The sequence below is a fragment of the Pollachius pollachius genome (assembly GCF_949987615.1).
Source record: "Pollachius pollachius genome assembly, chromosome: 2".
In the NCBI taxonomy this organism is placed as follows: Eukaryota; Metazoa; Chordata; class Actinopteri; order Gadiformes; family Gadidae; genus Pollachius; species Pollachius pollachius.
In genome coordinates this window covers 42,407,710-42,433,817 of record NC_136935.1, presented here as the reverse complement: position 1 = coordinate 42,433,817, position 26,108 = coordinate 42,407,710, and the positions used below count along the sequence as shown (strand labels likewise).

Sequence of the window (26,108 nt, the reverse complement as noted above, 5' to 3'; positions counted from 1 at the left end):
ATTCATAAAAAACACGAGGATTATTGTTATTATGACTAACTGCACTGTGCTATCATATAATATATTGACATTGAGGATAGTAACCGTTTTCCAACAGTATCATCAAAATGATGTAGGCTACTGCATGCTATGATTAAGGTTATTATTACTAGTATTCCGATTACGCGAGACAAATGGTGCTTACCTACTGTTACGTATTTTAAACACATAAAGTTACCCACACATAGCCACTAGGAAGTAGGATCGAACACATAGGCCGTAATTACCACACATAGCCACTAGGAAGCAGGACCCGACATTTTGAGCTGCAATAACTATTCCAGCCATAGAGGGCAGCACCTTTAGACAGGTGAGGAGTGCGAAACCAATACGTCATATAGGCCACGTCTACTCGGTATTAAAGCAGGGCCTGAAGCCAACGAGATCAGAAACATCCGGCAGTCCATACTAAGGATTTAGGTAGAGAGGCCTGCTGTTTGTCGCTCACACGCGTGTCCATACAATTTCCCTCCTTTTGCTTCATAGTTACCATACCGAAATACTTTAACAAATAAAGTGAGTTAAAAGCGATCCGGATTGAACTACTTTCTTCAAGAACGCAACACTAGCTAGTAGAACACATGTGAGATTGGCGTCTTTCTTATTAGGCTAGCTCCTCCGTAAGCTTACTCTCGTCAGATAATCTTCTTGGGTCGCTTGATCCACAGCTCCAGTACAAACTTGACGACTGAATACTCGTATTCCATCACGAGGGAGCAATAAAAACAATATCATGAAAGTAACAATAGAATGGATAGCTATCTAGTTTGCCGACTTTCTTTCTGACTCTGTGTTCCTCGTATTTCCCGAATGCTAGTAGTTAAGGGAAATTTACGCCGTTAAGACTCGACAAAAATGCACGGGGCGTTTCCAATTGAAAAGTACGGCTTTCCCTGAGTTTAGCAATGGTTGGAAACATTTGGGATAATGTAAGTACATAAGAAGAAATATATATATAACAGATGTCTAGTCGTTTTTACATATTTTAATGCCGAAATCATACATATTGGGCCTTTAAATAATATGAAATAGTACTTTTCCGAAATCAATCATTTTGCATAATACATTTTTTTAAATAATGGATTGAAAAACACTGGCATCTAGTGGTTAAATTCAGAGTTGACACGTTATTGTTTAAAATAATGGTGATTTAAGCACACAAGGTAAAAAAGAAAAGAAAAGTGTTCTTCAGAAGAGCTCATCGGTGCTGGGGCCTGTTGTCTGGGGAAGGATGGGGGGTCTGTTTGACTTGGGTGCTAGGGCAAGGACTGGGGTGACTCGGGCTGATCGAGAGGTCTCCATGGATGGACGGGACCAGAAACCCAGAGCTGGATGCGAGACTAACAGAGCAAAGTTCCGAGGAGGAGGAAGGTGAGAGGATGTCATCTGGCTCGGGGTCCGGGCTGCAGGAAGGCTCCCGTAGACTTGTCAGCTTGAAACCCAGTTCAGACCACAGCGCCCCCATCTGGACATACGAAGAATGACAAAAATGTCATCTTTTCCTCGCACAGAAAAACATGTCAAGAATCACATGTGTGTGTGTGTGTGTGAGTGAGTGTATGCGTCATTTTGTTTACCTCAGCGTGAACCTGTCCCTGGGTGCGTATAAAGCCAGCCAGTATCTGTGTGACCAGAGGCAGGTGTCCGAGGAAGAGCTGTGTCTCCTGGTGAAGACACAGCAGCGAGAAGTCGTTCCTCAACTCCATGGTGACGATTGCATTCTCCTGCTACAAAGAGGGAGAAAGGGATAAAGAGAGGAACAGATCAGCAGTAGGGCTAGTGTACATTACCAGAAATGGGCTATTGTGCCTTATTTGTGGAGGGCTAGTGTACCATACCATTTGGCTAGTGTACCTTACCAGTGGTTTAGTGTACCTAAGCAGTGGGGCTATCGTGCCTTACCAGTGGTTGAGTGTACCTAAGCAGTGGAGCTAGTGTACCATACCAGTGATAAGCTAGTGTACCTTAGCAGTTATGGGGTAGTGTGTACCTTAGTGAGATTTGACTCCAACTGCTGAACTCCGAGGATGTCGGAGAATACCAGGCTGTTGGCTGTCGTGGGTCCCTGGCGGAGATTAGAAGTAGAATTCTGCAGGAGAGCTTTCTGGTGCTCTATAAACATGCTGTGCTCGTGGCGATCCCACAGTTCCTGCACATGAAGCCACATGCAGTTAACTGGGTATACTGTATATATTTATATTTAATTTCTCCAGCAAAACATAGCCCTTTTGTGTCCCAAAGAAACCCAAGAGGAAAGACATTCAACATAGATAAAGATTCAGGCTCATTATTTAAATATTTGGGCCTTCAAGATTAATTTGCTTAAAGACTATAACAGAACCGGCCAATGGCAGAACAGGTGGATTTCATTGCAGTACCTTGTAGGCATGAAGCAGGTCCACGAACATGTTCAGTATGTCCAACACGTCCATCTCCTTCAGGCTTTCCTGCTTCTCGGTGTCATCACAAACATCGGTCACACACACACACACACACACACACACACACACACACACACACACACAAGCAAGAGAGAGTTACTCTCTCTTCCTCACAGCACAGAGTCTGTAATGCTGTGTTTGTGTAGTTTACCTTCTGTTCTGCTTTAGTGACCAGTGTCGTGAACTCCTTTGACATTCGTCTCAGACACTGTCTCTGTGTGCTCCACACTCTCTGGACATGCTCCTGCTTCGGCCCCAGACAGTGACCCAGCATACTGGGAGGAAACAGCATGATAGAGCTATTAACGTCAGCTCTTTCACCCTTCTCCCATCCATCCACCTCCATTTACAATCTGTCGAACCATCCATCTATCTACCGTCCATCTTCCATCCTTAACTCCATTTATAATCTGTCCATCCATCCCATTCATCCTTCCTTCATTTCACATCCCCTCATCCATGCCCTCAGTGGGCAGGGTTCCCTGACCTCTGGCCCATCGTACCCCAGTTCATGGGAGAAGAGCTGCAGATCTGTTGCGTGTTCATTGGACCTTTGTGTCATTCTTTCCATCTTGTCCCTCAGGTGTTGGAAACTGGACTCAATGTTTCCTGGTGATAGGGTGAATGTTACTGAGCTGTAAGCAAAGTATATGCACACAGAATGGCCCTTGATATTCTGATCACAATACATAGTACACACAGTACTAAGTAATAATCAATGCATTGTCATTAATGAGTAGCAGCGTTAGGTATATTTTGGTGTTAAGGTATACCTCTAGGTATATTTAGCTATTTTCTGTATATAGGTTTCTTAAATCTTTAAGATTTAAATATTACATCTTTAAATATTAAATCTCTTACCTATGAATTCACGACACGAGGCCACCTGATCTTCAACGTCAGCAGGTAAATAGTCCTTTCGAGAGGAGGGAAACCAAACCAAGATTAGGCTATTTAAAGTCATCTCACAAGTACTTAAACATGGCAACTACATATTTCATGAGTATTCCTTTAAATATTCAGTCAGAAATGAAGACCAAGCTACTTTTCAAAACCTTTGGTTTTCACCATTGGCTCATAGGAATTCTTCACAAGAAAATCCTAATAAATCCAAGGCTTGCAAAATACAAAAAATCGAAAACAAAACCATCAGCAGATATTTTCAATAACATTGATGATTATCGCACAACACCTTGGCCTGGCGTGCGCTCCAATTGGTCAAGAACTCATCCCCTAGGTTTTTGAAGGATTCTCTCAGTTTCTTCTTCACATCCTTCAGAGCGTGAAGAAGAAAGGGTGGGGATGAAGTTTAGTGGTCAAGGAAAACAAACTTTCTGCATGACATTCTGGCCTTTCATCGTAATGCACATTATACATGATACATTTGTTTTTTACATCTAGTGACTTGCATTGCTTTTGGCATTGCGTGTGTTTGTGTGTGTGTGTGTGTGTGTGTGTGTGTGTGTGTGTGTGTGTGTGTGTGTGTGTGTCACCTCTGCGCTGGCACAGAGGAAGATGTCCACCATGGCGTCCTTACTCATGAAAGGGTGCTGTATGATAAGCGCGATGAATCTCTCCAAACCTCGCCTCCGGCACTCAATGAAGTCTTCCTCCGACTGGGAGGACAGCACTGGAACACACAGCATAACAAACATTAATATCATTACGGCCTTAAAATGTTTTCTTACATGACCCAAAAAGAAAATATCAGAGATGGGATGGCCATGGGAATCACATCCGAATCATAACGTTATTTATCTGTTTGTCATAGTATAAGTGATCTGACGACATTCATAGGTGGAGGGTGATCTTGGTAACCAGGTGTTACCATTAAATACATACTAAATACTAAATACATTAAACATTTAATAACATGGCTCATTTCTATCCCAAATGACTCTGTGACTTAAAAGACATGTCATAAAGGAGCAGGTCAGGGTTAGGCATCTTTCTCAAGGAGGATCAAACTCTTTACCCCTGCTAGTCAACCACCACAGCCACTATACTACCCATAATGGTATGTCTTGGGTGTCTACGGCGTCCTCGAGGCGGCTTACCCCCCTTAAGCATCCTCTTTGGGGGCAGCTGGGAGACCATCCTGTAGGGGAACCTCTGGATCAACAGTGTGCGGAACACATCAAAGTCGTTGTAGCTCCTGTGTACGGGTAGTCTGTAGCGCTGGGAACACACTGGCATGGGCACACTGGAAACACACACTCATTCCTAGATTTATTCATTTTGAATTCAACCTAACATTCTGTTGGGTGAGTGTGTATATGCGTGTGTGTGTGTGTGTGTGTGTGTGTGTGTGTGTGTTAGCTAACCTTTGTTGTGATTTCATATTGCACATGTTTGAGGAAGGGAAGTCCTTTCTTCTCTGGCATCAAATCAACCTGTAAATGTATATCATTATTTGATTAAGCTATGATTACTTTTAACAACAAATTATAAATATATGCTCTGATAACATCTTATTTTAAAAGATCATATGCATACAGTCAGATTGACTTTTTACATACTTTAATATGTTTTCTATATTGCTAACTCTCTTTTCTGAGTATTCTGTATGCCTACAACTATATACCTTTACAGAGTGTCTGTTCAACAGAGATGGGGATGTTGGGGAATCCATAAGAGGTCCCTGTTCACTGCTCCTGCATGCCCACACACACACACACACACACACACACACACACACACACACACACACACACACACACACACACACACACACACACACACACACATATTCATAGTGAAAGAGAGAGAGGAAAGTAAAAATGCAGTCAATTTAAATACAACTATTCAAATGTGACAAACATCTTAAACACAAATCGTACCTGGAATACATCTGGCAAAGAGGGTAGGGTTGGCGTGAAAAACAGAACAGAAGCATGAAACAGTGATTCTACAGAGAGCTAGAAGGCAGACTCAAGTCAATACCTATAGATCTCTATGACTTCCAAGACAACCCTCGAAAGCCTTTGATGTCCTTTTGGTCTCTTCTTCCTGGAGACCTACCAAGGTCAGGGTAGGGTGTGGAAGTTTAAAGTGAAAGACTAAGCTCATTACACTAAGATCATGACATGGTCTAGTGCAAGTTGAGTTCAGAGTCCATTCCTTTCCACCAGGGAAGGATTAACCTGATCGGCAGACATGCACGTTGATTTTTTTAAGTAACACACACATGCAACAGCATACACACAAGAGCTTTCTCTTTCCCAGAATAGGCTTTGTGCAAACAGATCCACACAAGCAATATATAGCATATTGTGTTTTTGTGTTTGTGTCTGTGTGTGTGGGTGTCTGGTTTTCTGTGCTTGGAAAATAACAGACATGGCCAGGCAGTATAATTTGAGTATTGTATATAAAAGTGTTGAAATCCAAGCTTTTGAGCGTCAATACTTTTTAGACACAGACAAAGGGGCCTGAGTCCAAAATAATTAATATATGGTCGGTTCCTAATTGATTTTTCATTGCTGGATGGCAAAAACTACACAATGAAAGCTGTTCTTGAAGCTACACAATAGAGCAGAGCATATGACGCACAGGCTGCAGACTTGGCAAGAGGTAGACACTGCAGAAAAAGCCAGGGTCAAATAAGGTGTGTACAGCGAGTTGTGGCTCACACAGGCAAACACACACACGCACACACACACACACACACACACACACACACACACACACACACACACACACACACAAATACATTTTTATAAATCTTGACACACACATACACACCAGACACACATACACCTTTCGATAAACTTGGAACACACACACATACACATACACACACACACACACACACACACACACACACACAAACACACACACACACACACATTTATATACAACTCGAAACACACACACACACACACACGCACACACACACACACACACACACACACACACACACACACACACACACACACATACATAACTCTTAAACACTGACTGTTTGAGAGTTTTACAAGTGATAAATCGTTCAAAGTTCTACCAGAGCATTCTTCACACCAGGATCCCAAACAATTTGTCTTTTAAATTAGTTATTTACCACAAATCTATAATCTATTTACTATAGCATTATAGTCCTTACCGAGTCTTCTGTGGGCGGGTTCAATATGAAGGAACCTGTAACTGTCTTGATCTACAGCTAACCATCTCAACAGCTCTCACTACCAACTGATGCATTTTGTCAACAGCTCTTACTCATTGCTCGAGGTCCTCCTCTTGCTCACATGTGTTCGGACTTCATCACATGATTAGAGCGAGTTTCTACACGGTCACCTGGAGCATTAAAGATTACACAACATGACCCTGTGAGGGCGGGTGTGTGTGTTCAGGGGGCAGACTGGCCATCTGTGAGTTCTGCTGAATTACTGGTGGCTTCAGGTATGTCGTTCATTATCATTCTGGAGATATTAGAATTGAATACATATGAATGAATTTATACAATTATTGATTAATACTGAAAAACAGGCCTAGGTCCAATCTGACTGCAATACAGTCCCAGTCTGTGTGTGTGTGTGTGTGTGTGTGTGTGTGTGTGTGTGTGTGTGTGTGTGTGTGTGTGTGTGTGTGTGTGTGTGTGTGTGTGTGTGTGTGTGTTCAGGGTACTTTTTTATTGTCGGCGAACAATGTTCCTATGAAGATAGGAACAGACATGTCATCGGGACATAACCATTTATTAAATACTGCACTGAAGTCAATGACCTTCTGACCTTGTCCAACCAACCACTGGATTAAGATTAGATTTACAATTGTCAACCAAGTATGGGATTACATTTTTAAACCTTCATTTAACAAGGTAAAAGTCTCATTGAGATTAAAATCTATTTTTCAAAAGAGAACTGGTCAAGAAGACAGCATCAAACCAACAGACATTGAGGTTTTACACAGTGTTTGTGGAGGTTGTTCCATGCAAGGTGGCTGCGTTTTAACTGCTTTTTTCCCAGCTCAGTGCGGGCACACGGGACAACTGCAAAATCTTGCGAGCGCAGGCGTTAATGCTTTTGGGTTCTATGTAAGAAAGAAAAATGGATATATGTAAGAAAGGACCAGTCCGAGTAGGGTTTTATAAATAAAACTCTACCAATTGATACTCTTGCGTGCAGACAGAGATGGCAAATCGGACTTTGCATACAAGGTACAATGCTTGGTAAGATTAAGTTTACAACCAATGAAAAATCACAAGGCACTGCAAGGCTGTATCCAACGCTTTCGACAAATCAATACAAATATGGACATCGATCACTAATAGCAGACGATGAGGAAAGAAAGAACCGAGGACATAACTGACTACTACTAAAAAATAATAAGAATATAAGCCTATATTTTGCCAGAGAAATATTGACCCTCTCCTATCGATAAATAAAGACATGTTTATGTGTGTGTAAGCATCGACATATTGTCAATCTCATTGAGTCAGTTCACTTTTAACTATGAAATTAATTCTACAAAAAAAACTCATTAGTTATTATTCAGTTTTAGCGTTGTTATTGTTTAACATTTTCCACTTTTGGTTCCAAACATTTGTATCATGTGTTTGGTTCCCCCAAAAATTCTCTGCTCAATCGGCTTGTCTCCTGATGTCATATGCATTCTCTCGTTGTATTGGAGGAGAACAACTTAGGTCCCTCCTTTAAGTGCGCCTTCACCAATAAGGTGCAACTTTCAATAATTAGAAAGCGGAAAACAGAAATCTATTGGTAGGCAGCTGTGGGTTTTCCTACAATGTATCTGCCTGGTTGCTAGACGACTCCACACTGAAACGATGGTAGGAAAACAGTAAACACAATAGGTAGGTGTCATTTTTCTTCAATTCAAACTATGCATCGGACGACTTTATTATTGACGAAGTGTGTTGCTATGGAAGCGTTGTTCTCGTTAAGTGAATCCTATCAGTAGTATGACGTTCATGAGGATTTCACACTGCCGACAGTGGTAAACTGAAGTGTGATTTACAACACCATGAGTGTACCACACAAGGAAAGAAAAGTTGTCCGAGGAACACAGAGTGGACTACATACTGCGCTATAATGTCCTGTACAAAGAGTACCAAGCTGTCCCTTTCCCTGGAAGCCAGTGATGTTCAGACGGACGAGGACTTCGAGGAACTGGTAATTCTCAGCCTTCTGTGTCTGTGATGTCTGTTTGCGTATCTTTTCATCGTTCCCACTTTCCTTCTTATATTTTCTTATTCTTCCAGGACCCTTAGGTCTATTTTCATAGGGAGCATTTGTGATTCATTTTGATGTGTGACCATGTGAGGTCGTTAATTTGAAGAATACAAAGCATGAATCATTCCTGCCGACCTGGTAGTTTCTTAACGTGTGGTTACAATGTGGTAACAATGCACTCATCCCTTAACCTAAATATACCCCTGAGGCTTTCTCACTTTCTTTGGCGCTGTTACTATAGTGGCAGTGCCTCCTCCGATTTAGAAATAGATTTCAACATCTATAAGAAAAGGCCATAATAATTCACTCAGACATGCAAGTGCAAACAGCCAGCCTAATAGCGTTGTCTAGTCTTGGAATTGTGCTTTTATGTTAAATCAGACCCAGAGAAGAACGACGAGGAAGAGAATGTCCAGCAAACCCCCTTCTTCGCCAAGTAAGTTACTTTAGCTCAACTGTCGTTCTATATTGGAGATTTTGACATTGTCAAAAATGAGCTGAAGTTGAAATGTAGTGTTAAAATATCTGTTAAGATTGATGGTAGTAAATATCTGTCTGTCTGTGTGTGTGTGTGTGTGTGTGTGTGTGTGTGTGTGTGTGTGTGTGTGTGTGTTTAAGGGTCCCCGTACCTCAGCAGTCTGAAGGTTGGCTCCAAGCGTGTGGCCGTGTCGGCATGGCGACTGCCCAGGGCCTCCCTGGGGGACGCGAGTGTGGCGTCGGTGGACACCCTGGGCGCTGCCGCCTCCCCATGCCTCACCTCCCTCAGCAACGGATACCACGGTAGGCAGGGTGTCAACACATCCTTGTAACCATGGTGACGCAGGAGGAGTGGCTTCCCCTGACGTGGAGGGAATGAGAGAGAGAGAGAGCTGGGAGAGAGAGCTCTCCTATCTCCCAGACTTGTTTGGACAGCTGACAACTGGTTGTTGAATCTCGTGGGGTTTCGGTTTCCTTTTGGATGTCAATCAAGAGAGCGATAAATGAGGGTTAAATTGTTGGAAGTAAAACACTCAAGATGCTCCAACTGTCTGCCCTTCTGTGAGATCTAGTGTAAATGTTCTTGAAACAGGAACTGTTAATGAATGACTCGTGTTGCTAAAATGATCCATGTGTTCATTCATTCATGATATGTGTTGGTCTCATGATTAAATTCGGCTGACTATCTCTCTCTGTTTTTCTCTCTTCCTTCTTTGCCCTCCTTTTTTATATCACTCTTCTATTTCACTCTTTCTCACCCCTTCAATTCAATTTCAATTCAATTCAGAAAAGCTTTATTGGCATGAGAAATATACATTTGCATTGCCAAAGCAGGTGAACAATAAAATAAACAGCATTATTAAATAAAAAGTAAAAAGGTCAGGTATATAGTATAAAATATAATATAATAAGTATAAAACATTAAATACAAAATATCTATACATATCAAATGTTATACTATAAAAGTACTATAAAAAGTAAAATGTGCAATATTATAAAAATCACAGTATCTCGTATAAACATAATTAAAGATACACTCTAAATAAACAGCATATTTACATTATGGAGGATGTGTGCAATAGTGCAATTATTGTGTGAAGAGTCCAGGGGGAGAAGTCTATGGGGAGTTTGAGGTCCTTTCATCACAACAGGTGACCAATCTTGCTGCAGCGTTCGTACATTGTTGTATTTCTCCCAACAGGTATGGCAGTTTGTGAGCATCTGGACTGTCTTTGAAGTCCCATGCCTTTGTAATCCGTGGGAAGTGTGTATTCCTGATGTCTTCGTATGACTGGCAGGAAGTCAGGAAGTGCAGTTCTGTTTCTAGTTGGTTGTGTGTGCAGTTGGAGCACAGTCTGTCTTCTCTTGGGAGCCAGGTCTGTCTGTCCTTCTCGATGGCCAGGCTGTGTTCGCTGAGTCTGTATCTGGTCAAGGATTTGCTCAGTTTTGGGTCGGTCACGGTGGTCAGCTATTCTGCCACGGTGTAGTCTCTGTTAAGGGACAAATAGCAGGCCAATTTACTCTGGTTTTTGGTGGACTCTTTCCAATGTGCTAAATACTTTTCCTTTTGTTTTCTTATAAGTTGGTTTTGCCTGATGTGTTGGTTGTTGTGTGTTGGACAGAGTCCCAGGACAAGCTGGCTAAGGGGACACTTTTCTGGGTGTAACTCTTTGTGGGTAAGAGCCTTGTTGTGAAGTGTGTGGCTGTCGCTTTCCTTAAGGTGGTTATACAATTTTAGGGCTCTCTTCTGAATTTTAATGATTTAACGATTGGATATCGTCCTAATTCTGCTCTGCATGCATTATTTGGTGTCTTTCTTTGGACTTTTAGTATTGATTTGCAGAATTCTGCATGAAGAGTTTCAATTTGATGTTTGTCCTATTTTATAAAATCTTAGTTGGTGAGTGGGCCCCAGACTTCACAGCAGTAGAGCGCAATGGGCTCTATCACTGCGTCAAATAGTTTTTGCCAGATCTTAATTGGGATGTCTAGTTTGATATTTCTTTTTATGGCATAAAATGCCCTCCTTGCCTTGTCTCTCAGGTCATTAACAGCTTTGTTGAAATTTCCTGTGGCGTTCATGTTTATGCCGAGGTAGGTATAGTTTTTTGTTCGCTCTAGAGTAACAGTGTCTAGGTGCAATGTGTATTTGTTGAGCCTGGGTCTTTTTTCAAATATCATTATTTTGGTTTTACTAAGGTTCACTGTCAGGTCCCAGGTTTGAGAGAAGCTGTGCAGAAGATCTAGGTGCTGCTGTTGGCCTTCTTTGGTTGGGGACAGCAGTCACAGGACATCTGCAAACAGCAGACATTTGATTTCGGTGTCTACCAGTGTTATGCCGGGGGCTTCAGACTGTTCTAATGTCCTTGCTAGTTGGTTAATGTATATGTTGAACAGGGTTGGACTCAAGCTGCATCCCTGTCTCAAACCTCGGCCTTGTGGGAAGAAGTCTGTGTGTTTCTTTCCTATCTTAACTGCACATTTGTTGCTTGTGTACATGGACTTTATGATGTCGTAAGTTTTCCCTCCAACACCACTTTATATTAATTTAAACAACAGACCATCATGCCAAATTGAGCCAAAGGCTTTTTTAAAGTCTACAAAGCAGGAGAATAGTTTGCTTTTGTTTTGGTTTATTTGGTGCTCAATGAGGGTGCTCAATGTGAATATATGGTCTGTTTTACGATAATTTGGTAAGAAGCCGATTTGGTTTTTGCTTATGGCATTATTGTCAGTCAGGAAATCTGTCTTCTCTCTGCCTTCTCCTTCTCACCCTCTCTCCACTCTCCATCAGGTCTGTCTCAGTCGATGAGGTCAGAGTATGATGTCACAGCCCAGATCCTGAACCTGACGTCCAGGAAGCACAAACAGTTGCGCTCTACATCCAATGGTGTGTGTGTGTGTGTGTGTGTGTGTGTGTGTGTTTTATTCATGTGAACATGCATCAGAGATGTACACAGTGCGATACAATAATGCACATTCAAATTCAACTACTTATGCATGTAATACTTATGCATCAAGACATTTGAAGGTATGTACCTGTGCATGCTTTACTACATGTTGCTGTTTAGTTACTCTTTCCTTTTCATCTGTTCAGGTCGAGTCGACTACGGAGATAAGGAGGAGATGTACGATGAAAACATCCGCCTAAAAAAGGTAAAGAAGAACAATAATTTATTTCATGTAAAGGTTACTTATTTATTGTATTAATGAAGGAAGACTTCATTTGTCAACACTGCTTTTGCTCACCAGAGGGATATAAATATATTTTTGGTTTAGTTTATTTTTTTAGCATGTCCTGTTTTAAACAATAACAATTATCCTCTGAAAATGCTGGAGGGATCCAAACAATCAAAAGACTGTTCAGGCCCGCTTTAGTCACAATTGTTAAGTGAATAGTCAAGGTAATCTGGTTATGTCACCATAAAAATATCCTGATGGCTTGCAGTGTCGAAGATCCTGTCATGTTTTTACCATATGATGAATCGATTTTCTTTGAAAGATCTTGATTGTGCAACAGAAACGTGTGTAACTCAATTTGTTCAGAGTCTGGTGGACCAGAGGACTGACAACCAGCAGATGAAGGCCAAGCTGCGACGCCTCGAGGAGGATACAGCCAGAAGAGAGAAGCAAATTGAGGAGCTCTTGGATCCCACTAAAGTAGGACTAGTTGTCATTATCAAAGGATTCACAAGATGTCGTAATCTTCCATAATGTCACTCAAGGAGAGCAGAAGATCAGACCACTTTTAAAACAAACGTTCCTTTTTTTCTCTGTTATAGGGTCCCGAATATACTCGTAGTTTTGTGGATAAGAACAAGGAGGGGGGTGTGGTGAGTGTGTTTTTTATCTTTAATCTTCCCAGATGTTTGAATGTGAATTGGCAGGCTTTTCAACCCTGGATCTGTGCTGTTCTCAAGGTCATAAAGGGACTGAAGCAGAGGATTCTGAAACTGGAACAGCAGTGTAGGGAGAAGGAGAACGCCTTTAGGTAAGCCCTCCTCCAACCTCACCGACCACTCACACATGCTGGTGTGGGTGCTACTGTTGTTCACAGTCTTTTCATCACCTTCTACTCGGTCAGCAAACTGCAAAGCGAGCTGAGGACCACCAACTTAGAGGAGTTAAAGATCACTGTGGAAACATACTTTGAGGAGGTAATGTCTTTGTGTCTAGAATCATCAATGAAAGTTATTTCTGGTTTTAGCGCAGATAACGCTCCTCTGAGTATACACATTAGGCAGCAATCTAATCTTCTGTCAACTGTATCTTTCCTGTAGATTAAGAGGTTGACAATTCATCTCAACGCTGCAGAGAAAAGGTATCGAACCCGCCCATTTCAAGTCCTTTACTTAGACATGGGAGGATGTTAAGCAGAAAAATCCTTTAGTCAACAGTAGAGCGAGAAACAGCAGGTAACTCTTGTTCCTCCGCTGTGTTCCCGTAGCAGTCGGGCAGAGACAAAGGGCTCCCAGAGGCAGCAGAAGGCCCTGGGGACCACGGTCCTGCGTCTGTCTGAGAGTCTGAAGCAGCTGCAACTGGACAACTCTACTCTCAGAGAGGAGCTCAGCACTGACAGCCCTGCTGAGGGGATCAAAGGTACGCGCACACACAGTCATACACATATACGTCAAAACACACCCACACACAGTGGCTCTGGCTCCTGTCAGAAGTGGGTGCGTTGCACTCGTGTTCATTCCCAGCCGTGGGCTCAGCATCTCAGTGTGAACTCCGAACCAAAGCATCCTCGGGAGTGTGTGTGTGTCCCTCAGTTGGAGAAAGAGAGTTATGAAAATAGACGGGCAGTGGTACATACTGGTCAACAAACAAACAAAGCAATCATGTATTTCACCTGTGTGGATTTGATTGTGTTCTTGCTCATCCTGTTTCCTTGTGTATATCTTGTGTGTGTGTGTGTGTGTGTGTGATTCTGTGTGTTTGCATGTGCGTGTGGGTGTGCATGTGCCTTTGAAGGTTACAGAGAGTGGAGTAAACAGAGGCTAGTGAGAAGACTGTTGGAGTTAGAGAAGGTAGGACCTCCAGTTTCACATTGCAGTACAAGTGTGCGTTTTTCCCCTGAATCTATGCTGTCTTTGGACAACACAAACCTCTTAACCCTGCACTCTCAGAGGTTGGAGGCTGGCAGAAAACATGCCCCATCAGCAAAGAGCAGCTGCCAATCGGAGCAAGGGGTTCAGACCATGCCTAAGGAGAATCTGGATTTTCTAGAGGCGGTTACCGTGGCAACAGAAGAAGTGGTTCCCGTGGGAACGGAAGAGATGTTGTTTTTGCGAGGCCGTGTTGATGGATTGGAGGAGGAGCGGAAGTTGCTGAAGGAGACGCTGGCCAGTAAAGAGTAGGTGAAATGTAGCGGCGTTGCATCTGACCAACGTTTACACTGCCCCCTGGTGGAGTTAATGAATATCTAACATTTTATCTAAAATACCCATGTTGAAACCTATTTATAACGTGTTGTTGCTGTATTTTGGTGCAGTGTTGAGCTGTTACGGCTCAAGGCGGTGATAGAAGATTTGGAACAAGAGACAGAAAGATGGAAGGATGAACAAGTAAAAAAACATGAAAAAGAGCACAACGAGCACAGGTGTGTTGAACCTGTGATGTATCACATGAGGAGGATTCAGTGGTTCATAACGTATTCATAAAAGATGTGTCTGTTTGTTAAATTATACAAGTGTCATTTTCACATTCATATATTCATCTTCATTTAATTCAGGTTGAATCAAGGCAACATCCTTGTCCGTTATGCCAATATGTGTCAGTCACGTAGTAGTGTGTAAGAGCACGTCTGTGTCTGTGCCGTCATCAGAGAGGAGTCGTTGCGGTTGCGGTTGAGAATCCAAACTCTGGAAGAGGAGGACCGGGAGAGGCCGGCGCCGGTGCCTGCTCCAAAGGACCATGCTCCTGCCTCCCCCGAGACCCCCGAGACCGGGGGGCGGGCCGGCACGGGACCAGATGATCCAGAGGGTCCGGAGGGGAAGCGGAGGACGGCGCCGGGGAGGGGAAACGCCGAGGAGAGGAGGAGGAGAAGAGCAGAGACCAGATTAAAGAAGGAGCGGGACATGGCGGCGAGGACCATTCAGAACGGCTGGAGGGAACACAGAGATAAAGTGTGTGAAGAGAGGGGGACGTTGTAGCTATGAGAGCTACGGCGTTGTTGTGTATTGCAGTATATTGTTAGTTATTGTTATTTATGCACTTCATTACGCACTCCCTCCTCCTCCTCTTACCCGTAGGACGTCGTGATGCTGCAGTCAACGCTGAGAGGCCATCTACTGCGACAAGCTCAGCTCAGAGAACCGTCTCCCACAGATGCCAAGGTGCAGAGCGAGCTCCCTGGCGAACAACCACATAGATCCACATAAAACGGCAAATGTATTGTAGCGGCGTAGCCCCGTGATGGCCTTGGAGAGTCGAGATTCGGCAATTCAAACATTTGATTTGTTCACGTATTTTTCCCAGAACCACCCTATTTTCCAATCCTCGAATAAATGTGACATATTCGGGGCAGATGACAATGGAATGTAGTGTTTAATTCATGCATGTCAGGAATCGCTAGAGGGTGTTTTATATCCAAAAGTTTCTCCTATAGCAAACCCCTTACTACTCTTCCACATTCCTATTTTTCACTCACAACTTTCACCTCTTTTTCAGTCAGTCCCCCCTCACAGCAGAGGTGACCATGGGGATGTCTGTGCCGACGGACAGATGGATGTTGCTGACGTGACGACGATACAGTCTGTTTTCAGGGGACACCTAGTTCGCTGCAGGCGGGCAACACAAAGGTATGCTGCAGCTACATTTACATTTACATTTAGGGCATTTAGCAGACACTTTTATCCAAGGCGACTTACAATAAGTACATTTCTCATAAGAAGTGAAAGAATATATCGCTGTCAGTACTAACAATCGCTAGGCTAACCCATTCCCCGTGTACAGCAGTGATAGCAGCTACTGCAGATGCTACACAATTAAGTACTATGAATAAGTGCAATGTAGATTAAGTGGGTACAATAAGTGCGTACATTAAGTGCCAGGACGTACAACATACAATGGTGGCCGCAAGGGGCTGTGTGGCTATGCAGAGTCGAGGTGAACTCTGAACAGGTGAGCTACCCAAGGAGATTCAGCCTAGTAATAACATGGGTATCATTCAGGTGTGTGTGTGTGTGTGTGTGTGTGTGTGTGTGTGTGTGTGTGTGTGTGTGTGTGTGTGTGTGTGTGTGTGTGTGTGTGTGTGTGTGTGTGTGTTCAAAACATGATCATCACATCGAGTCAAATCCACAGACAAATGAATGTGAGGTTGTGTGTGTCTGTGTGTAGCTCCTTCCCCCCCATGCCTTCCACTGAGGGCAGCAGTCCAGCCATCCAGGTGTCAGGAAGACAAGGAAGTTTCTCTCCGTGTCCTCCCAGCAAACTAGGTAACCCGGAAAATGTCTGCATTTGTACACACACAAAACTCCTCATTATTATCTTTAAATTGACCATCGTTATTTTGTCATTTTGGATCATGGATACCACAAACAATATAAAAACAAGCACATGAAAACAGCAACAGCAAAGAGCTTATGTTGTACATTGTAAAACAAATTGACGCAACAGTTATTGAAGGACATATCTTTATCTTATCCTGCATTCTTTTCCGTGAGGAACATTACATTGTAATAGTTTGTAGTGCAACTTGAGCACCCGTGCAGGCTGTTAATCCTGTGGATAGTGCTGGAGGAGCAGTATGTCGCGACTCTGCCATGGGTGTAGCTCCGCAAGAAGAACACCTTCACATTGTCTCTGAATTATGGACCCCCCCGGAGCCCCCGTGTCACGTTTCAAATGAAACCATTGAACCATGAGCCATTCCCAGGTGGCCTCTTCCCATCCAATACTTAACGCTGTCTTCTGCGTGATCCCTGTCACCGAGCCCTACCACAGCGCCCTGAACACAGCCGGCTTGTGAGGGGGCCCTGGCCGTGTGCCTTTCATACTGTGTTAGTGTGTTATGGCATTTTAAAGGTAGTGGGGGTGGCTTTGAGGAGAGAAAGAGGGAGCAAAAGAGATGCCTTGTCAGAAAGGTGTCAGAAAGGAGCAGGCAGCTAACATCTAAAGTGGCTCGCACAGAGGCAGTCGCAGTCAACCTAAAACACATATTCACTCACTCGTAGCTTTTCACTCACTAATAGCCGAATGCTGGCAATGCCATTTACAATAAAGTACAATCAAATAACCACGGTTAAATCCTATAGTGAACCTCACTATGGCTGTTACAGTCCTAGATAAAGGCATGGGGAGGAGAACTGGGTTGTCATTCTGTCTAGTGATAAGGTTGGTTCTTCTACAGCTCAAGTGGAGCTCCATTGTGAAGCGCACCCCCCACGAGGTGCCACGCCCATCGACTCGGATGACTCGGATGACATTGTTGTGTCCCCGACACGCCTGCTGAGATCCAGAGAGAAGATGCTGTTATAGACTTCTTTGTGTGTGTGTATGTGTATGGGTGTGGGTGTGTGTGTGCGTGTCTGATTGGATTAAAGTTCATCCAGCAATAAGTAGGCCTTCAAAAGTTTTCTTTCGATTCTAATGAGTTCCAGTGATTCATTTACTACTGGTTTATTTCAGACTGTGGTGATCCATCAGTACTTAAGAGCCATGCAGGTAGACGTAGATGATCATATTATGGAGCTGCGCTCGCATGGGAAAAGGGGTTTTCTCTCTTGGAATACGTGGATCTCCAAGTGCATAACTTCTCAGTGTAACAGTGATAATAGGAGGGCAAACTGTACACATACGCACCTCCAGTTCAGCAAAGCAAGTTTGGAGATGTACAAACATGCAGAGCCCAGCAGCACTTTTTATTTTTTTATGTTATGAACTTTCTTATGTCACTTATTAGTGCTGTCTTTGCCTGATTTCTACGATGCACTGCATTTGCATTGTCCATCTGAAAAAGTGCCTGATGTATGTAACAGCAAACATGGTTTATATAGCTCAAATCAAGAGCATACCAGTGCAAAGGTGTGTTTTCTAAATACACATATTTCAAAAGCTGAGATTACCTGATCATTCTGACTGATTTCAAGATTTGGGATACTTTGTTGATTCATTAAATGTAAGTTAAAACATGCTACATTATGTGCATCTGACTCTTACTACATTGCTATGCATTGCACATATATAGGCCTATGGCCTATAAATCAAGCTGCTGCAATTTCAGCCATGTCTACTGATGGACTGCAGAGGAAGGCACAGGCTAATCTGCAAATAAAATAACCTAATTATGTAATGAGTCGAGTGAGACATTGTAATAAAGTATTTTATACAATTAAATTAAAAGGCTGTCCCTTTCATGCGGTTGTCGCTCATGAATGCAATGATGTCCCCGTTATTGACTGTAACGTGCACTACCATCTTTCCGACATCAGGGGGAGTCCTTTTTGCGCATTTTGCGAGATCTCAGCACGGGCTCTGAAACAAAACACAGGGCAGCAGAGCGAGCTGCCGCAAAGGCCACTGCTTTTTTTCCAAGGCGATTGTCTCACGCTCTAAATGCATTAACACGACAGTCGTGGAAGAGCGAAGCCGACGTGTCGGGCGAGAAGCGGAAAATACAGAGCGATTGACCGGACTAGCATAACGACGAATAAACAGACGCGCCGGACTGCGGGAGAAACGAGTTTAACCATTTATATACCGTCGCGTGGTTAAAAAAAAAAGAAAAATCCAGATAAGGAGGAATGCGGTCTTCGTGAAATGTGAACGGATCTGAACATCAACCCAACACTTCAATGTTGTTGCCTGTCGGCGACTCGCTGGTTCAAAGTGCGGGCGTTTGGATGCCCACCGGAGCTGAGATCTTCGCATTTAGCCACGGATCCTGGAAGACAATAGGGGAACACATTACACCAGGCGGTCTTCCCCAAATAGAAAGCCAGGATTTTCGTCCGCTTAGCTCTCCAAGGTAGGTGGTGCACACAGGTCATCCCCACTGCAGATAGCGCTTAGCCGCTCACACAGCCCATAATTACCTCCACGCCAGGAACCTTTTCTATCTTTATGGCTTGTTCTTCTGAAGGTTCTGCAAGGATTTGGTCGTTTGAATTGGTGATTGCTGGGTCAAATTCGCAACGGAAATAAGCGGACATTGTTAAATGCATTAGTCTGTTGTTTCTCATGCAATTGACCTAGATATTTCTGAAGAGCTATTCATGGCGTTATGGGGTTTAATTCACCTAAAGGCTATTTAACCGTCTGTTGGTGTTTATATATTTTAAGTCGTATGTAGGCTGACGACATACAGTAGCCTATCGGTTGAATACAATTCATTCTGTGGGCATTTCATTGCTATACTAACCCGAAGGTGCTGTTTTGCGTTGCAGTGCCAGTGAGGAACCCTAAGTGACAGCTGTCCAGGAGACACTGAAGGATGGCGGCTGTAGTGAACTATTCACCGCCCTGGTGGGTCAATGCGCTCCACCGCCTGCCGCATTTCAACCTCCAGTTCGAGACGGTCAGCAGCGACTTTAGACCCGAAGATACGGAATATCAGAAGGTAGGCTTCATTTTGCGAGATATTATAAACAACTGTTATATTCCCCCCCCCCCCCCCCCCCCCCTCCGTCCGTCCGTCACCCAAGCCCCAAACCGCATCACTCAACGTACATACTGTAAATGCATGATACTGTTCTAGAGAATGCACTGAATATGTGAGGGAGAAGGGGCTTTGGCCCAGTTCTGCTGCATCCCATCGTGATGATCTATCGGGGTGACTTCCCCGACTCCGTGCGCCAGCGCAACACGGCCATGGCGCGTTAGATGCAGTAAAATGTGCGGCTTCGATTACGTGCTTCGTGCTTTGTTATTTAACGTATGGTTTCAAGAAGAGGAGGAGGGGGTGGACAGGGAACGTTGGAGGAGGGGGAGGAGGAGGGGGTGAGCAAGTTCAAGAGCCGAGCGTGGGAAGTCCCCCCCCCCCCCCCCCCCCCCCCCAAAAGCGGCAAAGAAGGGGATACAAAGAGATGGGAGAAGGAGAGCGAGAGAGGAGGGAGAAGAATACCCGCCATGGATTGGTGCTGGGAGAGGAAGGGGTCAATGAACCATGGGAGGTGCCTCCAAATTGCTAAAAAGAGCTTCCTGCAATCTATTCAACGTTTAAACTGAGGCCCTTTGTGTGTGTGTGTGTGTGTGTGTGTGTGTGTGTGTGTGTGTGTGTGTGTGTGTCTATGTGTGTATGTTTGTGTGTGTGTCCCTGCTTGCGTGTGCGCGCACGTACAGCCATGCATTCAGTTAAGCATTTGAGCACCGCTATTTAGTCTAATTGCAGATTCCTGACACATAGTGTGTGTGAACAGACTCGGAGACGATATGGCATGTACATGCAGGTCATGTCCACATATACAGTCACTCACATTCGATTCACTTCGTGTGTCCTTAGCCCTCCTCTCTTGTTGAGGTGGGGTCACAGACTTGCCTCCGGATATGTTTGTCTGTGTGTGTGTGTGTGTGGGTGGGTGTTTGTGTTTGTGTGTGTGTGTGTGTGTGGGTGGGTGGGTGGGTGGGTGGGTGGGTGGGTGTGTGCGCGTGCGTTTCTGTGTGTGTGTGTGTGTGTGTGTGTGTGTGTGTGTGTGTGTGTGTGTGTGTGCCAGAGAGAGAGGGCGAGAGAATGTGTGAATGTGTGTATAGGGGTTCCATTCAGGGTGAAATCATTAATTCGGGCTAGACGGGGGAGTGAGGGGCAATAGGGGGAGATAGAAGAGGGTGAGGGGGGGTGGGGGGGTGGGGATTGGGGGGCTGGTGTTGTCTGTTGTGAAAGAATGCTCTCTTTATTTCTCTCACTCTTTTCAGTGAAGCCCCCCTTTAAATTGGCCCCAGTATATCTGTCTCATAGGCCTTCATGCATCCACTCAGCCAACACAGACACACACACACACACACACACACACACACACACACACACACACACACACACACACACACACACACACACACACAGTGGGAAGAAAATACTGACAGACAGACAGATACACACCCACACACATACACAATTTGTATTCAGCACTGAAGCTATAGTCAAAACTAACTTGAGCTCAGCCATTCACGCGCTAACTCCGGAAGTCCAGAAAAAAACTAAAAGACACACAAACACACACACACAGAGCAAAGAAGGTACACTGTGAAAGTTGTTTAGTATTCAGTGTGAATCCGTCTCTGATGGCACAGATGCTGAGTCTGGGGTTTGTCAGGTTTCTGGATTTTTCCTGAACAGCTGAAATAGGAGCTTTTCTGAAGTTCTGCTCGTCTGAGGTCTGGCTAGATATGGGAATTGTGTACGTGTGTGTGTGTCCGTAACTGAATATGTGACTTATCTTCATCTATGTGTGTGTGTGTGTGTGTGTGCCTGTGTGTGTGAGAGGGTTTGTATGTGTGCGTGCATATCTGTCACATATTCTTTACTTGTGTGTGTGTGTGTGGTTGTATGTGTGGGTGTGCATGTTTGTGTGGCTGACAATCTAACAGCCTCTGTGTCTGTGTGTGTGTGTGTGTGTGTGTGTGTGTGTGTTTCTGCTGGTGGTCGAACAGAAACGTCAGCTGAAAGAAGAACTTAGACAGCTGCAGAGCATTATAGAGGAACTGTGTGACTAACAGACACACACATGCAAACACACACACACACACACACACACACACACACACACACACACACACACACACACACACACCTTTAAAATAGTAAAGTTGAGGATGTCTCCTCAAAGCGCCAACATAACTTACAAAGAGAACTGCTGTTATTACAATTGCACTCATGCTTAACTTGAACTTTGCTCACATCCAAGATGAGATTTCCAAAAAGAGATAGGTGAAAACATGCAGGTCGTCACAGTATGTTCTAGTGTCTAAAAAATATAAAAGTAGAGTAGAGTAAATCTTTATTGTCCCTGAGGGGCAATTTGTTTTAGTAACAGTAACAGTAGTCAACAACAGTAGTCAACAAGAAAACAAATAATAGACAAGCACATCTACATCCTCAGATGTGGAAGACATAATGATGGGTACATAAGGGGAAATGGTACTCATTTGGGACGGGTTGGACCAGGCTGGTTATCCATCAGTTCGAGCCCAGCAGGGAGGGCCGGGTCCCGGGGAAGCTCAGAGCCTCAGCAGCCAAGCTAGAGCTTCTCGCTCACTGGCAGAGGGAGCACAAAGACAGCCCACTGGAGTGGAAGGGACTGGTCCTGTCAGCTGCAGCGCTCACTTGCTGGCTCACACACACACACACACGCGCACGCACGCAAGCGTTCACGCACATATTCACGCCTGTAAGCACACGGGCACACATGCACACACACAGATTGAAAGTAGATTGCTGTTTCCAGGTGTCATACATTTGTCGACACACACACACACAAACGCACACAGACACAGATTTCCGCCCACATATACATCCCATACACACACACACACACACACACACACACACACACACAGACACACACACACACACACACACACACACACACACACACACACACACACACACAAACCCACAAACACCAGAGAGTGCACCATACATTTTCCTGGCTAATCGATCTAGTCCTAATCTGTCCTGATGGTTTGGCAGTCTGACTGCTAATCTAGTTAGGAGCCAAGACACAAAAACACACACACAAACACACACACACACGTCCCAAGGAGATGCCGAGGGTTGATTGGTCAGATTAGCGGGCTGAGTCCAGAACCTCAACAGCGAAAGGCTATGATTGGCCCAGGATCAGTGTTCTTGTGAAGTGACTTCAAGTACCTCTATCTCTCTCTGTCTGCTACTCTCTGTCTCCCCCTCGCTCTCTCTCTCTGTCTCTCTCTTTTACAATGCAGTGCTCTATACTCACAAACTCTCTCTTCCTTTGTTCCTCTTCTGTGTGTCGCTCCCTCTGTTGTTGTTTCTCCGCCTGTCTGTCTCTTGTTATTTCTACTTCCCTACTCATGATGCCCACCATCGGCTCATCCATTATACGGTTATAACACAGGCTGCTGAACCCTTAACACAATCCCACTCTACAGGGGGGATACTGTTTTCCCTTATGCAGCTCTTCAATCCCACTGCAGATCAAGCAACCCCCCCCCCCCCATTGTTGTTGTATGCTTCCCCTCTCCAGCAGAGTGTGTATGGTACTTAAGCCTGCTGATAATATCGCAGGATAATACTGTAGTATTATCAGTGTATTAACTCAGTATGATCCTCTCCCGTCCCCTTCTTTCTTTAATGCTCTCGAGGAAGAAACGACTCGGCTGGAGAGCAATGATACATTGTGGGTTTTTGGGCTTCGGTAATTGAAATAAGCATTGGTTTTAAATAGTGGACACAAGCTTGCATGCACACACACACACACACACACACACACACACACACACACACACACACACACACACACACACCCAAACACACACACACACACACACACACACACAGTCACTAGTTGAGTCTTTGAGGCTTGTACTGAATAAATACGGCTAGTCTTATTCTTAAATATAGACAACAACATATGCATTGCAATATTCTTCCAACACTAGATCCATATAAATATTGAATTAGTCTGGGGTTTAACTGAAGAATAATCGCTGCCATCTCTGCAGACAGGAAGTATCGTTCGATTGGATGGCTGGGTGTTGCTCACAATGATTCAATCTAGACCGGAGGATCACGTGTAGCCATTTAGAATGAATCAACATTTCCTCTGAACCTTTTTTTACATGTTTTATTAATGGTAATATGTGTAAGTGTGCGGTTTCCTGCGTGACCCAGTAACCCCACTAAGCTAGCGGTTGGCGGTTGGCTTTTCGCGGTTGGCGGTTGCTGTCGAGGTGGTTTTAGTTGCACACATCTGTCATGGATACTTCACAGGTCAGCGGGAGACGCTGACCTCATGTTTCGCTTTTTGTTGAAAGAGATTCACGCCTTAGGAAAGCCACCGCAGGTGAAGTGATGAGGTTGTCTACAAGGGGTGTAAATCAGAGGTATTGGGAGCTGGAGCTGCGGTGGCTGGCTGCATTGGTTTCCTGTGTTGTGGGCAGCGCAGCTGTGATAGAGCTGAAGCCTTCAAAACAACAGGGAACATCCCCAGGAAATAACACATGGAAAAACCAAAAGCCACTGGATGGTTCACAATGGAATGGAACCGAAGACGGGGAAACACGCTACCTCACTCATGGTGTGGGAATTTCGTGAAAATATATATATTTTTAAAAAATGTAATTAGATGCCAATCTCTTGACAGGTCATGTCAAGGGACATTTGACTTGCTTTGTGTTAACTATGCTTGTGCTGATTAAGTAAATTGGAAAGAAGGCCCCATATAATTTCCGAAATGACGGCCAAGTAGTCTAGCATCTGGAAGTTTTATGTTCCTCGTGTGCTTGTTCCATGGGATCCCCTGAAACAGGAGGACTTTTCCAGACTGCAAAGAAAGAGGCCCTGACCTCACCATGTTGCATGTTTTTTCATGGTTACCTGTAAAAAACATTCTTAAAGTCATTATCTCTGTCTGTCTCTATTTCGCTCTCTCATCCCCCTCCACACACACAGACACACGTGCACACACACACACACATGCACACACACTCTTATTTCTCAGTCAACTCCCCTTCTGTCACCCGTCAGAGCTTTCAGAAGGTCTGTGATCTGTGTGGTGGCACTCTAGAACACAATGCACCCCAACAAGCTAGCCACTGTTTAGAAACTTTAGAGGGTGTGTGTGTGTGCGTGTGCGTTTATATTTGTGAAGGCCAATACAATTCCGGCCTTTACCAGCTCATGTAGAGGAAACCAAATGTTTGTGCTTGCGTGAGTGTTTGTGTTTTAGTTTAAAAATTATTCCACCCGTCTGCACAGGAAAGAACATTGAGACTTTCTGCAATCTATTCCTCCTATAACAGCTGTGATTGACTTCCTGTGTCTTGTCAACCACTTCCTTAATCACCATAGTGAAAGCCTGGCCTTTAAACCATCAGCCCTTTCAAACCCCCCCCCCCACACACACACACACACACACACACACACACACAAACACATGTTAACAGGAAGCCAGCTCCCCCTTACCCAAGGACCCCCCAGCATGACACACTACATATGCATACTAGCACTTTTGCACCATCCTTTAACAAATAAAGCTTTTTGTCTTTGAATGTTTTGGTTTTTAAAAGTATCTAATATTTTACATGCTAAATAACATTCACACAGAGATAGCCTCCCCAAACACTCAGTAAACATTGAATAAAGCATAACAATCAATAACCTTAACAGAGTAAATCAAATAACATTTAGTTTGTTATAAATAAGGGAAAAAATGAATGTCAAACTCTTAATTAAACAACACATTCCTGAGTGACATACCGATGGTGCACTGCTGGTCTCACTTTGTAAAGGGAAACAAAATGACACGTTAAGCATACACCCCCCATCTCGTGGATTAGTTATATAACTCAAGAATGTCTCCCAGACCCCAGTGACTGTTCCACAATTTAATCTTTTTACATTCTTACCCGTTTTATGACATTCTCCTGAATGTACCAACTGTTAAATTATTACCTGGTATTGTCCTCTTAAACGTCTCTAGAACGTGACTCCTGCCTAAGTGAAGCCCTCTGAATGTCCCTTTGTGTTATTGAAGGGTGCTGGAGTACATTAATAACCCCGGCTCGCCTTCTGCTTCCAGTCTGTGCTGCTGCTGGGCGCCGTGGCCTTGCTGTGCCTGGGCCTGGACCTCCTCTTCCTCCTCTTCTACTCCTTCTGGCTGTGCTGCCGCCGGCGCAAGAATGAGGAGTCGTCGCACGGCAGCCACTCGCACGCCCAGCACCCCAGCGCCGACTGCTGCTGCACGGCCTGGTGTGTCATCATCGCCACGCTCGTGTGCAGGTGAGCGGACTCAACCCCTCCCCCCCCCCACACACACACACACACACACCC

At 44.3% G+C, this 26,108-nt stretch overlaps 3 protein-coding genes across 4 annotated transcripts in view; 2 read left to right on the top strand and 1 right to left on the bottom strand.

Moving 5' to 3' along the window:
- Positions 1-1,237: 1,237 nt before the first annotated feature.
- On the bottom strand, positions 1,238-5,112 carry LOC307071782 (sorting nexin-8-like; the record flags this gene model as incomplete). The annotated part of the gene is made up of 12 exons (XM_079730861.1): positions 1,238-1,504; positions 1,617-1,766; positions 2,030-2,188; positions 2,418-2,489; positions 2,632-2,755; positions 2,966-3,089; positions 3,342-3,396; positions 3,673-3,753; positions 3,974-4,110; positions 4,538-4,658; positions 4,805-4,873; positions 5,065-5,112. 12 exons carry the CDS (start codon positions 5,110-5,112, stop codon positions 1,238-1,240), a joined length of 1,407 nt encoding a protein of 468 aa, XP_079586987.1.
- Positions 5,113-8,243: 3,131 nt separating this feature from the next.
- Positions 8,244-18,348, top strand: iqce (IQ motif containing E). 2 transcript variants are annotated; one of them, XM_079758838.1, is made up of 20 exons: positions 8,244-8,283; positions 8,537-8,602; positions 9,044-9,098; positions 9,281-9,442; positions 11,934-12,029; positions 12,237-12,295; positions 12,686-12,799; positions 12,922-12,972; positions 13,060-13,130; positions 13,224-13,296; positions 13,420-13,460; positions 13,587-13,738; positions 14,114-14,169; positions 14,269-14,495; positions 14,634-14,741; positions 14,967-15,267; positions 15,394-15,477; positions 15,812-15,942; positions 16,481-16,578; positions 17,493-18,348. In XM_079758838.1, the coding sequence occupies exons 3-20, from the start codon at positions 9,071-9,073 to the stop codon at positions 17,618-17,620; spliced, it is 1,980 nt and encodes a 659-aa protein (XP_079614964.1). In that variant the 5' UTR covers positions 8,244-8,283; positions 8,537-8,602; positions 9,044-9,070; the 3' UTR covers positions 17,621-18,348. The 2 variants fall into 2 exon arrangements, with proteins under 2 accessions (XP_079614964.1, XP_079614963.1); XM_079758837.1 differs by having other exon boundaries at positions 8,279-8,602.
- A 334-nt stretch (positions 18,349-18,682) lies between these two features.
- Positions 18,683-26,108, top strand: part of LOC307071847 (protein tweety homolog 3-like) — a 22,561-nt gene continuing 15,135 nt past the window's right edge. The window contains exons 1-3 of the mRNA XM_079730956.1: positions 18,683-19,109; positions 19,528-19,700; positions 25,858-26,057. Coding sequence (XP_079587082.1) covers positions 19,575-19,700; positions 25,858-26,057 — 326 coding nt within the window. The 5' untranslated portion in view covers positions 18,683-19,109; positions 19,528-19,574. The remainder of the gene's footprint in view (positions 19,110-19,527; positions 19,701-25,857; positions 26,058-26,108) is intronic.